Raw genomic sequence first — 16,581 nt, forward strand, 5'->3', positions numbered from 1 at the left:
CAGCAGACATGTTATTTAAAAATGAGTAAAAACTGTGTGAATAATTGTTTAAATACCAGCAGGAATGTAAACGTTTACTGGGTTTATTGGGATCAGTAATGGGTGTAAAGTCTAACAGCTGCTGGGAGGAAGGATCTGCAAAAACGCTCCTTTGTGCGTCTTGGATATTATTTGGACTTTTTCAAAATAAATATCCATCCTGTGTTTTGGTCGTCTGCATATTTGCATCTTTGTGTTATTTATCCCAAAGTCCAGATAGACGTTCTGATTGGCTCAGTGTTTATTTAAAGACTTTTACCACAAGCTGCTTCATGTTGCTGCTAGTTTTAAACAAATAACATCCACTGAAAACAAAATGATCAGGGAACTTTAAGGCTGTTTTCACACCTCATGGTCCAGTAGACTCGGTTCGATTTGGGTACCAAAAGTGGCAACGTTTGTTAAATTTCCAGCTGCTGCGTTTTGCTTCCACACTGCTTTGAGTCAATCTGTTCCCCTCCTCGCCTGCGGGGGCGCTGCACCAAGAACCACTGAAGGAAGCAACATGAAAACTTCAGAGGAAGACACTGCACTCTTCACAAAATTAAACAAAAATGGAGTATTGTCAAATTTTATCGGTTGTAGGATTTCTACTGCTAACACTCACGTTTGTTTTGGTTGTATTTACCCAGAATTCCCTGCGCTGTAGTCCACTTCCTGCTTTTAGAGCCGCTTGACTTTCACATATACATCCGAACCAAACCAGAGTTCACTTCACCCAAATAGAGGCCACGGTTTTTAGGTGGACCAGAGTTTGCTTTTCGGTCTGATTGCACATTCACACCTCCTCGAGCGAACTGGACTTTCTGCAGACAAATACTGGAGTTGGATTAAAGCGGATCAAACAGAACCGGTGTGAACGGTTTAATCCAGATTTGATCTGGTTGACTCTTGAAAGAACTGTTCCTCTCCAGATTCCCCGGTTCCTTCCTCTAGTTAGTTTCTTCTGGAATCATAAACATCCTCCTGAATCTCCCTACAGTGTGAATATTAGTAACTGTGAAGGTCAAAGGTCAGCCAGTGGTGCACCTTTTCCCTTTTTTGTAATGTCATGTACTATTTGTAGTAAGAAACACGATCTGGTGTGGGAGAAATGGATTTGTTCCTCTTTGAAACTCTGAACATGGTCAAGGTGAAAGGTCACCACGTGAATGTAGGTCAATGGACTGCATGCGAAGTGTGCACACACACTCTCTGCATGCGTAGTGTGTCGCGTATGAGTGTGTGTATGTGTGTGTGACCTGTTCTTTGTTCCTGAGCTCGGTGCTGTAAGGAGAGTGGACCGTTGACGAGGATTAATGCCCAACATATGGCAACCCTACGGGACACACACACACACGCACACACACACACACGCGCTGCAGTCATTACTCCGAACAAAGAACTGTAAGGCTAATGAGAAGCCGATATCATGTGTCCTTTGCAGACACACAAGGCTTGGATTCACGTGGATACACACCTTAAAGTTGCTTACACATGGATGGATGCAGTTGAACACACACCTACAGCTGCTACTGTAACACGGTGAAAGGCAGCAGCGCGCCGATGACGGAGGCGCTTTAAGGGTTGAAGGCGAACACCTGTGAGTGTGTGTTGGTGTACGCAACTGACTGCAGATTGTTTTGTGTGTGTGTGTGTGTGTGTGTGTGATGGAGGGAGAAAGAGGTGAAGTGGAGTTCATGGTGGAAGTGAAGGTTCATGCCTTCGTGTCTTCATGCTCCTCTGAATCCTTCTGCTTTTTTTCTCACATGCAGATCACACCCAAAAAACATTTGCAGTCGTTTTCTCTTCACAACTTTTAGCGCACACACACACACCCACACACCCACACACACACACACACACACACACACACACACACACACACACACACACACACACACACACTCTGCTCCTCCCACCGGGATCTGACCGATTTACTCAACATGTTCCTGAAAAGACCAACATGCCCTCCGCTCTGTTCTGGTTCTGCACTGACTGGATTTTGCTGCTAAAGCACGACAAACCTCCAATTTTGGTTCTGCACTGCAAAAACAAAATCGACAAGGTGTTTTGGTTGGATTTAGTACATTTTCAGTAAGGATTAGTAAAAAAAAAAAATTGGATTTTTTTTTACATTTTCCTATTATAGGTTTTCTTTCCCCCAAAGAATTAAGGGATTATTGCTTAAACAAGCTCCTACATCTTGCTGAAAAGTTACTTGTAAGCTCATTTTGTCTTATTTCAACTATTGTTAGGCATTTCCACTAGAAACTACACAAAAAATACTCTCATGCCAGTTACAATTTAAGTCCAAAATAAATCAGTTTATATACAGATAAGGAGAAAAGTTCATGCCTAAGCAAACCCAACAGATTGTATGAAGTGACTGACGCTGCAGTTCATACTGAGCTAGCATGTGGAAAGAAAAGACGCGTCTAACAGAAAAACCCTGGTTTGTCAATTTTATGTTTCTTATTAGGAAGTTTTAGCTTGTTGACAGTAAAGCAGTAAAAAATAAACATTTGAACATTAAGTTAATATAAACTGTTATAGTAGAAATCCCTCAGTTTATTTCAACAGGCATGATTAAAAAAGTAAAGTGTTAAAGCCTGTTAGCTAGCTAGCCAGCTAGAGCCAGGCTAGTTAGCCTTAGCTAAACATGTGAAAATTAGCTTTAGCAGGATTCTTTCTGCTTCCTAGCTCACTCTTTATTGTTGCTCTTTTTTTAACATTTGTAAAAGGGTAACAATTTATTTGCTTCATTTATGAAGCCATTGTAAAAGTAGTTAATGACTCTGTGGGTTAGCTGCAGCTAACGGTTCAAAGCTAGCTTTATCCTTGCTAGGAGATGGTTTGCATCAAATTCAAAAATAGCTTTTTTAAATTCCAGAGGCAAATTAAGTATTGTTTTAACTCATATTAAATAATTTTCTTCAAAATGTTGTAGATGCTAATGGCTGTGAGTAAGAAGGATCTCCTGTAGCAGTCTGTTTTACAGTGAACCTGAGGCAGCCTCTGACTGTAGATTCTCTTATAAAGAAGATTGCTGTAGTTTTCTTCAATTGTTTGAAGAATCCATTTCAGAAATAGTTTTATTTTTAATATACTGAACTTTATTTTTGGCAAACAGCCTGTTTTTTGTTGTTAGCTTGTTATGTATGTTGTGTAATTTTAAGATTTTTTTAAAACTACGTGTCAAACTCCAGGTCCAGGGACTAAATCTGGCCCGCTGTAGCTTTTTATGCGGCCCTCTAGACTCTAAATGGCATCAAGAAGTCCCTCCACTTTTTAACAAATCAGCAAAATTCAGACAAAATCAGCAGATTATATTTTTTTCAGATTTCACAGATGTAATTTTTTTCTCAAAATTGGTAAAAAAATAAAATAAATAAAAATATTGGGTTTAAGTCACCAGCTTAAATATTGTCCGTAGATCACGGACTATTACTTGATGTCAAGTTATAGTCCGTGATCAATACGGCGATTAATAAAAATTTGTATTTAATATCGTACATTAGCGCAAATCTTTTAGAAATTCCTTTCAAATATTTCTAAGTTAGCACCAAAAACAAAGCAGAAAAATGCAAAACAATCAGAAAATCCTGTCTGGACTGACCAGTGTGAAAAGATGTTCAATAATATTTAATTTTAAGAAACTGTTATAAAACTCTAACAGCAATTCATTGATATTGTAACAGTTTAATCGATTCAGATTGAGTTTGACAAACAAAAATAAATCTAAAAACACAGCCCATGTTTTTGAAATAATTTCAAGGACAGTCCAAAACGAGTCCAGCAGAAATCCTCTCACGATTATTATTTTATGCCCTAATTTAACTTGCTGCCCGTACATTATTTCCTCTCTTGGTTTCTGTTCTCATGCGGTGACACTGTGGGCTTTTGCCATATACAGGTTTTATTTTTTTCCTCTCTCTAGGTGTAAATGACTTTGGATGGCCATCTGTTACTTAGCCACCCTGCAGAGAGTTGGCCTGCATGCGCACCTCCAGTGTGTGTATGTGCCTCCCTTTATGTTAAATTGCATGTGTGCAGTTACTGTAATACAGTGTTTGACTGTGGTTATTTATGCCTACGTGCACATGAATAATAGAGTAGCTTATTGTGTGTGTGTGTGTGTGTGTGTGTGTGTGTGTGTGTGTGTGTGTGTGTGTGTGTGTGTGTGTGTGTGTGTGTGTGTGTGTGTGTGTGTGTGTGTGTGTGTGTGTGCGTGCGTGTGTTGGAGACTGGGTGAAAGGCTGTGTGTGTATTCAGCTTCATTTGTACATGCAGAACATGAATTCCTGTGTATTTATAAGGTTACGTGTTTTATTCTTGTACAAGTTGCTTCATGTGTCAAAGTTTCTCAGATAATCTTTTGAAATTTGGATCTAAATTAAGAAAATAGTGTATGTTTTGTTTTTAACATGCATCTCAGAGGTTTTACTTTTTACCGATTAGGTTAAAAGCAGGTAATAAAAACTGCATTTGATTGTTATATGTATTTTATTTATTTGTTTTTTGGCAGTAAAGCTTAAAATATTAATTTAGTTTAAGTTTATATCCATGAGAAAGGGGTACTATAGTGACCGTTTTAGCTCCCCTCACTGTTTTTTGCAGGACCTTATCAGCTGCTGTTGCCTCCATGTGATGTTGTTGTACATAAATATGTTAAACCTTTGAATAATGTTGAATCTTTAGATGGAAACTGAAAAAAACACTGAATCTTACCAAGTATTTTGGTCTAATTTCTAGTGGAAATGTCTCAGTTCACTTGAAATAAGACAGAAACTAACTTACAACTTTTCAGTAAAAAAAAAAAAATCTGAGGTTGTTTTAGGTAAGTAACGTTAAACTGGCAGATTATTTCACTTAAAACATTTTGTCATTACTGAATTTATCTACTAGTGGAACTTTTTCATCAAAACTAAGGAATTATTTACTTAAAACAAGCTCCTATATCTAGAAGAAACATTATTTATAAATTAGTTTTATCTTATTTCAGTAGAAACTGGACAAAATACTTGGTAACATTTTGTGTTTTTGCAGTGTGCTGCGAGTTGTTGCAATGAAAGTAATTAAACTGTTTATATTTCATTACAAAAATAAAATAAAATACAGTCATTGATGGTGTTTAGGCGCTACAGTGATTCAGATTTCTGGTTTATTTGCTAATCTAACTTTCTAATAACATGACTATAACCTTTCTTTACATTTTTAACACTGAGTTGTTTGGTAATCAGTGTGGCTGTTTTCTGTTTTTAAACCATTTTTGTTAAAGTTAAGACGATATATCTGTTGAGAAACTCACCACACGTCTTCGGGAGCATCTTTACGTGCAAATCATGCAAGCTTCAGCGAAAAGTGCTCCTAAGCTGCTGTTGGGCGACGGTTTGTGATTTGATTAAGTCCGAGTGACCTGCGGCGTCCATCCAGCTGTTATCGTTTCCTGGGGACATTCAGATCAGAGCGCTAACCTCCAAGTTGTCCACAAACCTGGAAACAAGCTGCAAGTTGTGCAGAAAAACAATGTGGTTGTTATTATTACTTAGGGCAGTGGTGTCAAACTCATTTAAAATTTTTGGCCGAATCAAAAATCTGAATGTTCTTAAAGGGCCGGTTGTGCCAGAATCTATTGATAAAACCAGTAAAACTGGTAAAATATCAATAAATAGCTGTTCCTCCAGGATTTGTGATTATTTTACAGTTTATTTTTGCAATCAAAATGACAGATTTTGTGGTGAATATTAAGAAATATTTGTCTTTTTTTTTTTTTTTACAATATTCACGCTAATGTATGATGTCAAATGTGACTATCACTCGCTGCATCAGTTACGGATTCAATGTTTTTGACCAATTTTGAGAAAATTAGCAGTAAAATCAGGAAAGAATGTCGAAATTTGTTGATTTTGTGTGATTTGTGCAGATTTGTGAAAAACTGGAAGAACTTACTGGTGTAATTTGGAGCCCAGAGGGCCACATAAAAAGCTACGGCGGGCCATATTTGGCCCCCGGGCCTTGAGTTTGACACCTGTGATTTAGGGTAATATTAAGATAAATGTGGCTCTTGGCGTTAAATCAGGGCTGAAACGATTAATCGAAATAATCGTGATTAATCGATTATTAAAAGAATCGTCAACTGGAGCATAGAGAGTTATTTCCTAAAAGAACAACACACTATGAACAGATATTTAGTCCAAACTGTTAAAAATATATACACACATTTTGGATTTAAAATAAAGAGACACCTTTGTCTGTGAACAGGTTTTACCCAAAACTTAAGAGGTAAAGTTTCAACTTCACTTGGTTCAAATTCACTAAAATGTTTATTTTTTTACTTAAAAATTAGTTTTTTTTACATGCATATTATAGTGCATTTCAAATAACGCATAAAAAGACTCGAGGTTTGTTTAAAAATCTAGCAGAATGTGTAATCGATTAATCCAATTAATCACTAAATAGTTGATTAGTTAGATAATCAGAAATAAGAGCTGCTCAATAAGATACTTTCCAATATCTGTTTGCTTTGGTTGGATGATGCTAAATGATCAGAAAATTTCTAATTTTGACAATTAAAGCAATCATTTTCCTCAACATGAAACATATTATTCTAAATTCTGAGTGAAAAATTATTAAAATAATTTTATTCTGCATCGAGTTTCGTCCTTTCAGCCCTGATTTCCTCGGTGTGTTTAGATCAGAATCCTGTCTTTGCTGTAGTAACTAAGTGATGTGCGTCGTCTCTCCCCTGCAGCTCTCGCCCCGGCCGTCCTCCCAAGCGTTGCTCCGGCGCCGGGATGCAGGAAAGCCCCCGGCTGCTGCACCCGGGGCTCCCCGGCCTGCTGTCCCCCAACCTGCTGTCGCACACCGGTAAGACACGCGTCCATGTCCTCACTTCCTGTCTCTGTGGCGCCCCCGGTGGAGAGGAGACGCTGCTACGCGCCCAGTTAGCTCACCAAACCTGCTAGCATTGTGTGACGTTGAGGACTTTGTCTGTAGAAATGTATGCAGTCGGTTCGCTTGACTAGGAAATCCTAACCGTCCGCAGACAGGGGGCGCTCCACAGGATTAGGGAGCAGTTTGATGTTTTAAAAAGAAAATAAAATGTGTTTTCGTCACTCTTTGCTCGCACAGACGTACACATGTGGTGACGTGACATTTCCTCTGTTTTATCCGCAGTTTTCACCCCATTAAGGTGTTTTTTATATCATCTGTTATTGTTAATAATGTCTTGCTATGTGTATTATTCTACACAGCAGGAACAATGTAAAGTAAAATTAAGGCTGGACAATATGGCTGAAAAACGTATCATGATATAAACATTTCATATCAGCCAAAATTGATCATCATTGATTTGTTTTTTGTTTTTTAATATCTGAAATACAACCAAACTGGTGACGTGACCTTTTCTGATTTATTCACAGTTTTTATTCCACGACATTGTTTTTTATTATTATTTCTAAGCAGTTAAGAAGCTTGAAGGTGCTACTGTGGCAGTTACTCAACAGGTCGTTGCTAGGCAACCAAAGAGTCAGAGAGTTGCTAGGCAACCAAAGAGTGAGAGAGTCAGTTGATTCCACCAACTTAGCTTAGCTGGCAGTGAGAGGTTGAGCAGCTAACGTCTTTCCTCTGCCTACATCTCCCAGAATGCTGTGCGGTTCTGGATTGGCGTTCAGTGAAATTATTGATACTAGGTGTATTCTCTATTGATATTGATCATTTGTCCGTCAGGACACGTGTTGTTATTGATTGATTGCCCAGCCCTAATCTTGGGTGTGATTTGCTGATGGTACGAATGTTTAATACAGCAAATAATCTGAAAAGAAAACAAAGAAACAGAAATCCGTCATTGTTTGTGTTGTGATGAAAACTGGAACAAAGGGCCCCAAACTTCTTGTTCCTAATAGTTTTTATTGTTCATTTCCATGGTGGCTCTAAACTTTAGACTTCAGATATTTCCCACGTCGTCTCTCTTGTTGTAGTTTCTCCTTGGTTTATGTTTCGTTTCCTCTCCAACTCGTCTGTTCTCCATAGTTTGATCAGTTTCTTCTCGTTTGGGTTCGTCTTCCTCCTTCAAGGATCCGGTCCTGTTTGTTGTCGACGTTTTGCTCTCGCTGACACAGAAAGTGAAAATGGCGGGAGGAGCCAAGAGACCGGAGGGGCGGATGGAGAGAGGGACGGAGGGATGTCGCCGGAGGAGATAACGAAACCTAAAAATGGCTGCCAAAGTCCTGGGAGAAAGATGGAGGAAAAGAAAGAGAGAAAGACTAGAACTGTGACAGTAGCATGAACGGAGGAACAAACGGACGGATGGATGGATGAGGGGAAGAGGAGGAGGGTGAAGGAGTGCAGATTGCAGGGTGGTGTGATGAATGACACGTCTCTGGGGTCCCACTCCTCCATCTGTCCGTCCCTCCCACCTCCTTTACTCCTCCTGTCCCTTCCTCCCATCTTTACTCACCTTCTTCTCTTCCTCCTGATGTTAGTCATCCCTTCTTCCCTCTTTATTATTCTTCTTTCCTTGAAACGCTCGTCTCTCGTGTCATAATTTCCTGTTTTTCTTGTTGCAGATTCCCTCCTTTTTCTCTCGTCGTTCCTTTAACTGTTTCTTCTTTGTATTTGTTCTCATTTTAATCTAGAATTTATTTTTCACTAAATATTTTCTTTTATCATTTTATTTTTTTATCGCTTCACCTTCGTCTTATTTCGTTTTATCTTATTGTTTCACCTTCATCTGTTCCTCCGTTCATTCCTGTGGAATATATTTTATTATTTATTCCCTCTCTTCTTTGTTTTTCCTCCCTTCTTTTCTATCCCGTTGTCCTTTTTGCTCTTTTATCAACAATCCTTCTTTCTTATTCTGTCTCTTCTCTCAATCTCTCCTTTTTTCTCTTCTTTTGTTTTTTTTCCTCCATATTGAAGTTTTTCTTTACTTTTACTCTCGTTTCTTCTTAATCTGTTTTTAATCTGTAATTTTCCCAATTCTCTCTTCATCTTAACTTTCTTTTTCATCCTTTCTTTTTCCCTTTTAACTGTAAACGTCTCCATCGTCTCACGTTTCCTTAATTTTCTGCATCTCGTCACTTTTTTAATCTCTTTCTTTCTTGCCAGTTTTTTCTCTTATTCCACTTTTTTCTTTCACTTCTTCCTCTTCTCGTCCTCCCGACTCTTCGGTCGCCCCCAAAGCTGCTCCATACTTCCATCACTTTTCCTTTTCTGCTGTTTTTTAATTTATCTCTTTTATCTTTCTTCTGCTCTTTTCTTGTTTTTCATCCTTATAACCTTTGACCTGTTTTGCATATTTAGCGACTTTTGTTTGTTCATCTGCCCAGACTTCATCCCTCTTTTTCTTCTTCTCTGTTTTTGCCTTCATTCATCTCAGTTTTTGTGTTTTTTCTACTAATAATCTTAAACTTTCATTTTTCTTTCAGTTTTTCTCAGTTATCCTCTTTTTATCTTCTCTTTTTCTTTCACTTTCATTTTTGTTTCTGCTGCTTGTTCCTCTATTTGTTGATCTAATGTTACAAACAATTTCTCACACCTAAAAAAACATTTTTTTATTTAAACTATATTAAATAAATAGTTTGGACATACGATGGAGTGTTAGAGCCAGGATTAGAGAAAAAAAAAACATTTAATTACAAGAATTAAGTCATAGAATCAGAGAATAATGTGATTGTGTTATTAAAATAATGAGATTAAGTCAAATTACTACAAGAATTAAGACTTAATATTGCCAAAAAAAATCATATTATGAGAATAAAGTTGTAATAATATAATATCATAAATCATATCGCTGAAACAGTTTTAATATTGCGAGAATAAAGTCATCATGTTCCGAAAATAACAATAGTATGTCAAAGTAATACAAGAATAAAGTTGAAGGACAGAAAATCAAATTAAGAGAATAAAGTCTAAATAATATGAGAATAAATTCATAAAATGACCAAAGTAAAGTCGGAATATTACGATAAAAAAACTCAGGATTGTGAGAAAAAAAGTGAAATTTGGTGACCAGATTTTAGAGTTTAAGCTCTGAAGTCTCAGTTTAGATGTTAGTTTGAAACCAACATCATGTAAACATCAAATGATGTAAATTAAATGGTTTTACTCATGGAGAAACTATTTCTACATTATTTTCACAGCTGTTTCACAAATAAAGGTTCATTTCCTGCTGCGTTTGGCTGCCGGGGAAATTTAACGTATTGAACTTGTTGACTGTAAATTTAATGTTTATCAGCTGATGTCACTGTAAAATGGTTAAAATAAAATGGCAAACTTAAATACATTTTATTTTATTTGCTATTCCAGTAATGTTTATGTAAACTAATTGGAAATGATGCTAATAATATTAAGTATGTCAGCTGGTTTTGACATGTTGGTATGAGGGGTGGGGGGCTCAAATGAAAATCTGTTTGGGGCCCCAAAAATGCTTTGATCGGCCCTGTATCCTCTAACTTCCATCTCCTTTTACATCTCCATCACTTCTTTAACGGAGACATACTCCAAACGTCCCTCCATCTTCTCACCTCTCTAATCTTTTTTTCCTCCCATCCTGCCAGTTTCCCTCCATCCCTCCCTCCATCCCTTCATCCCCTTGACAGTGACTGTTGGCCTCCTTCTCCCCCTCTTCCTCTCCGGGATAAATAAAACATGCTTGTGTTTGGTGACATATGGACACAGCTCACTGTGGCATACTAATCACACACACACACACACACATACCTGATCTATAAGTGTGTGTGTGTGTTTGTTGAGCATTAGTGGAACCCAGAGAAAACATTTGCTCACTTATGATCGCTCATTAGCTTTCACACACACACTACATATATAACAACCACACACACACACACACACACACACACTTGGCAGTCGTCGGATGTCGCATTCCGCCTCGGCCGCACACACGCAGAGTCGGTCGTCTTAGCGGCCCCGCGTCCATGGAGACGCCACGTTGCCGGGGGAGACGGGCTGTTGTTTATGACCTCGCGGGCGCCACGTCGATGGGGGGCATCGGCCGATCGCAGATGGACATTTATCACACCGTTAGGAAGAAAAAACACAGAGCAGAGGACCAAGGAAGTTCAAGATGGAAGAAAACAAAATTAAATAAGGCCATCGCAGATGTGAAAAACTGCAAAACGGAGGTGAAGAGAGACGTTTATAAGAACAAAAAAATGGAGGAAGGTTGGGAAAAGTAAAAAAGATAAAACACAAAGATCAGAGAGAGGCTTTAAACGACAACAAGAGAGTGATATCAGTTTAATTGGCCTCATCTTCCTCAACAAAGACGCTGTGATGATAAGCGTGGGAGTGTGTTAGTGTGTGTGTGTGTGTGTGTGTGTGTGTGTGTGTGTGTGTGTGTGTGTGTGTGTGTGTGTGTGTGTGGTAACCTATGCAGGGTGATGCGGCACTCATTTGACTTGTTAATTCACTTCAGAAACAGCTCAATGCTTCGCCTTGTCCTCCAACACACACACACAAACACACACACACACGCACCTGCACAGACTGCTGGAACATAAACGTATATTTATTTTCATTTATCGCCTCTAACTTCACATTTCGGAGAATCAAACACGCACCCCACACACACACACACACACACACACACACACACACACACACACACACACACACACACACACACACACACACTCCTACTCCTGAAAATGCGAAGCGTTCAGCCTCTTCCTGAAAGGAAACCCGGGTGTGAGGACTCTGCCGCGCACCTGCAGAGAACGAGATGAAGACGAGGAAGAGGAGGAAGGCCGGAGAGCTCTGGAGTCACATCAAGTCTTTTTCATCTTCCTCTTCCTCCTCTTCCTCCTGCATCACTTTGTGCTGCTTTCCCCAAGAAACGCTGAACTCCAGGCGTTTAGCAGCAAGCGCCCCCTACTGGTGCAACTTGGAAATGTTTACTTTGAAATGCATTTAAATTATAATTATCACGTTTTTTTATGAATCTTCATCACGGCAAATGTTTGTTGGTTGGATGTTGACACAAACATCAGATGCTTCACATGACTTACTCTGCAAAAACACAACTTATTACCAAGTAGATTTGGTTTTTGTAGTGCAAATATCTTAGTACACTTTAGATATGAGAAAACTAACTTACAAGTAACTTCTCAGCAAGATATAGGAGTTTAAGTAAAGTATTCCTTAATTTTGATGAAAATTTCTAGTTCCAATTGCAGATTATTTAATTAAAAACATGGGAAAAATATCTTGTTGGAAGTGAAATAATCTGCCAATGGAACTGGAGCTTTTTCATAAATACTAAGGCGTTATTTACTTAAAACAAGCCTCTGCGTCTTGCTGAAAAGTGGTTTTGTCTCATTTCATGTGTACTAAGCTTTTTGTCCTATAAACCAGACCAAAACTACTTGGTAATATTTTGTGTTTTTGCAGTGTACATATTTAAAAGTTCATCTGAAACATGACCTTTCCTTTCTCAGAGACTAAAAACCTGAACTCCTCGAGAATTTTGTTTATAGGATTTTCAAATAAACTTATAATTGATAAATTACACGAAGGAACAAAGTGACTTCCTGCTACAACCCTGCGAAACAATTTGGTACAATTTTGTTGGTGTAAAGAGTCGATCAAAAGGTAAATGACGGTAGAAATTAAAGCCGATTAAAGACTTAAAACATTTTAAAAATGAGAAACTCTCAAAAGTCTTCAGGATGGTTTATGATAAATTTAAAATGAAAGAAGAAAAGCTTCATTGTTGATAATTAATTAGCCCACATGTTCTGGTCTGATCTGCTAGCTAACCAAATAACGCCTGACTCAAATATTTTTTTAAGCTCTTTACTTGGTGTTGTACTTTCTCTTTTTTTGTCAGTGTGTGTTTAAGCAAGTAATTGCAAAATGTAGAGTTCATACGTTTAAATAGAAACAACCTTTTAAAGTAACAATGTAACAACAGGAAAGGATCGTTTCTGTGAGGCAGTAGAAATGTGGTTGGGTTTGCAGTGTAAAGCAATAAGTTAAGTTTTGAATGCAGATGTTGTTCAAGACATCTCCTCCCCCATTTATTTATTATCTAATTCAATTTCCTTTGAGTTTCCTGTAACAAATCCTGTATATAAATCTTAAGGAGAGGTTTCGTGATTGATCCTTAATAACCAGCTGTAATGCCTCTGGAGTAGTTTACTTATGCAATAACATCTGAGAGCCAAAGAACGTGCAGATACAATTACTTTAAAGTCACTGAGTTTATTAGAAATAGCCCAAAATGGCTGGTGCAGAATGGCTTCAAATGGGCGTCTTGGACAGTCGGTGAAAGCTGAAGATGGGCGATCTAAGTGCTCTTGTGCTGAGCTGAAATCTCTTTGACTCAGCACAAGAGCAATCTACTGCATTTGTAAATTGGCGCTCCTAAGTGCTCGCAAGAATAAAAAGGAAGCAAAACAAACAAAAAGAAAAAAATCCAGACGTGTGTTTCTAAATCCAGAACACAAAGAGCAATTCCTCCGTTTCCCTGTTTTGTTTTATTCAAAGTGTCACTCCGTCTCTTAGAGCACTCCTTCACAAATGTAGGTGCAGCCAATTAAATATTTACAATCACTGGCAAACGGGGAGGGTTTCACGCAAGCTCAGTAGGGGGTTCAGAGGTCTCGAAGATCACCAACAAATATGGAGCCATGAAAGAGCGTCTGAAGGGAGCGTGCAGAGAGGACAGCTTATTTGGTTTTAACCTGCCAAAGTTTGACTTGGCTTTTACGCCATGAAGCAGAAAAAGGACCTGCAGCTCAAGCAGATTGATGGAAAGCTAACTGTTTGTATCATGTTGAAGACTTCTTCACCTGTCCAGGTACCAACTCACATAAAAAACAAGAACAGATGCATGTTAAGCTAATAGACCGATTCTGAAGTTTATTTTAAACAGCAGAGCTTGAAGTGTGGATTTTCTGTTTCCACTCAACTCAGGCCTTGTCCACACTAGAGATGGTTTTGAAGTGCAGTACTTTTATACCTCACCATCCACGCTGTGAAACTGTCCGACAGGTGGATGGGGAGGTACGTCTATCAACGTTCAATGAACATATAGATATACCTGCCTCCTCTGCCAAATAACCACCGCAACGTTAATTTTACTGATTTGATAGATTTCTTGATTTTCCATTTATCATCAATGATCTTCAGTCATCGTTGGACCAGTAAAATTTCTTGGTTCTTCCCGAGACATCAAGAGTGGACCAAGGTTTTTGGAAAACTGATGATTTTCTAGCACTGGACTTGGGTCACTTACAGTTTTTTAATCACCAGTTAAGCTTTTCTTATAAGCACAACAAGCGTCTGCTGTTCTTTGAAATCCCACAATGGAGCAACATAAACTAAGCAAAAGAGAAATAGTTATGCTCTCAAAATGTTCTTGACATTTAATGTGACACCTTGAAGTTCACTCTGGTCAAATCCAAACATATTTGGAATGACTTCGTCTTTCACAAGGTCAGGGGTTCAAACTCCATTTCTCGAAAGCCGCAGTTTGTCAGATATTAGGTGATGCTGGAATCAAATGGCTTAATTTCCTCTTCAGCATTCAGTCAAGTTCCTGCAAATGAACCATTTCTTTGACTCAGGTGCGTTGAGATGAATCTAAAAGTTTAAGCAGCACAATACCCCTAACTAGGGTCTTCTTGGGCTTTCTGCAAAGGTCTACATCCCATCCAAATATTTGCAAAGCTTTGTAAAACAATGACATTTGTTAAGAAGTACAATGAGGAGAGATTCTTTTGTTTTTCCTATATGCGTAACTTATTTCTCAAGAACTACAAGGACATTGGCTTTCTGGTTGAGAAATCTTTTTATTCTTTCTAAACAGCTCTTTTTTTCTTCTTCTACTTTGAATGGGCAATGCAGAAATCACATCTCCTATGAAGTGAAAACCTTGTATTACTCTCATTGGAAAATGGTATTAACATGGCCGCTTGTGTTTGTGGACATGGAGAGATAACGTTACAACGTTTCATCAGAAATCCGTCTATAAGTCAGACTTTCCAGCTGAATCCTGAGGTGTTCTTGTAACATTTATTTAATGTCAGAGAATCAAAGCATCTCTGTGATCATTTTCTTTCAGTTGGCAGGAGTTTTAACTGCAGTAACATATTGTGGATTTTTGTAGCTTATGGGTTAAAGCCAAAACTTTGCATCTCCAAAAATGAACTTTTCATCAGTTTTTAATGATAATGTTGCTCTGGATCCCATATTGTTTGCTTTTTTTGGATAGCCCTGTGTATTTAAATACCATATTGCAGCCCAACCCCTAGCAAACATAGCTGAAATAAAAGTCACAAAGATGCTGTAGATCTTCTCACAGCAAAGTTTAGATTCTAATGTTTTCTGTATTCTCGTGTTATGATGATGACTCACTGCTTTTCTTCTCAATTTGTGTAATGCGTCTTTTTATTTTCTTCCTCTTACGACTTCTACTTTCCTCCATCCGCCCTTCGAAAAGCATTATGATGCACAGGAACGGAAAAACAGATGGGTAAATGAGGTGCAGACAGGCCACAGGGGAACACTGACACACACACACACGCACACACACACACACACACACTCCCAGGTACACAGGAAAATATATATTCTCTCCCCACACACACACACGCACGCACACAGAGAGAGAGAGAGAGAGAGAGAGAGGTCTATATGATGCTGGTGTCTTTGAAGCAGTCTGTCAATCAATCACACACTAATTCCCCAGGTTCCGTGGTCGCCATTTACGACGGGGGTCGATGCTCGGTAACCGTGGACACAGCGGACAGCCATCGATCTGAGACAGAAAGAGAAGCAGAGCAGTGTGTGTGTGTGTGTGTTTGATAGTCATGATGGAGAACAGCATTGTGGCTCTGCCCTCAATATTGATCGACTCCTGGTTGCACTGAGGCGAAGCGGGCGTTCTGACTCTGTGTCCGAATCTGTGTGTACTTGATTGAGTGCGTGTGTGTGTGTGTGTGTGTTTACCTATGTATCTCTACACATGAAGTGTGTTGGAGGGTCAAGGTGTTCTTCAGAGCAGTAATCAATCTGTAAATACAGTTTTGACCCCACACAGGGACTTCATTTTCTTCCCCTTCATTTCGTCTGTTCCTAAGTACTCTCTCTCTTAAACTTCAAACTCCTACACTTCAACTTGAAGACCTTGTTAAATGTTTTCAGCAGCTGCTGCTGCTGCTGCGTTCACTTATAATGTATTGTCAGCTGAAAATCCATGTCTTTTTGAGAGATGTCATAAAAATATATTTGCCAAAAGTCTACTACATCGAACACTGCTCGCCTGAAGTACCGTTTCCCCTGGCGGTGAGAATTGAGGTCATTCATAGTTGAAGCAATCTCTGGTCCACTTCCATCAAATTTGAGTCCACCAACCTGGTCTGCCACCCCCTGGGTGTTGTCCCAAGATACGTTTCCAGCTTGTTTGAGGCCGACTCAAAGTTGCTTTTTTTTTTTGGCTCCCTAGAGCCTCCTCAAGCTTGACTGTGACCACCAATGGATGATCAATGCCGCAATGGTTGACACCAATGACCTTCAATCCACAGCAACTGGAAG

The 16,581-nt window shown here is 38.8% G+C and overlaps 1 protein-coding gene across 1 annotated transcript in view; it reads left to right on the forward strand.

The window, feature by feature from the left end:
* The window catches only part of LOC103481242 (dachshund homolog 2), a 102,961-nt gene that overhangs the window by 57,925 nt on the left and 28,455 nt on the right, over window positions 1-16,581 (forward strand). Inside the window, exon 2 of the mRNA XM_081599813.1 lies at window positions 6,773-6,888. Within this exon, the coding sequence (XP_081455939.1) occupies window positions 6,773-6,888 (116 nt within the window). The remainder of the gene's footprint in view (window positions 1-6,772; window positions 6,889-16,581) is intronic.

Source organism: Poecilia reticulata, chromosome 18 (genome assembly GCF_904066995.2).
Source record: "Poecilia reticulata chromosome 18, P_reticulata-male-v2, whole genome shotgun sequence".
NCBI classification, from domain to species: domain Eukaryota; kingdom Metazoa; phylum Chordata; class Actinopteri; order Cyprinodontiformes; family Poeciliidae; genus Poecilia; species Poecilia reticulata.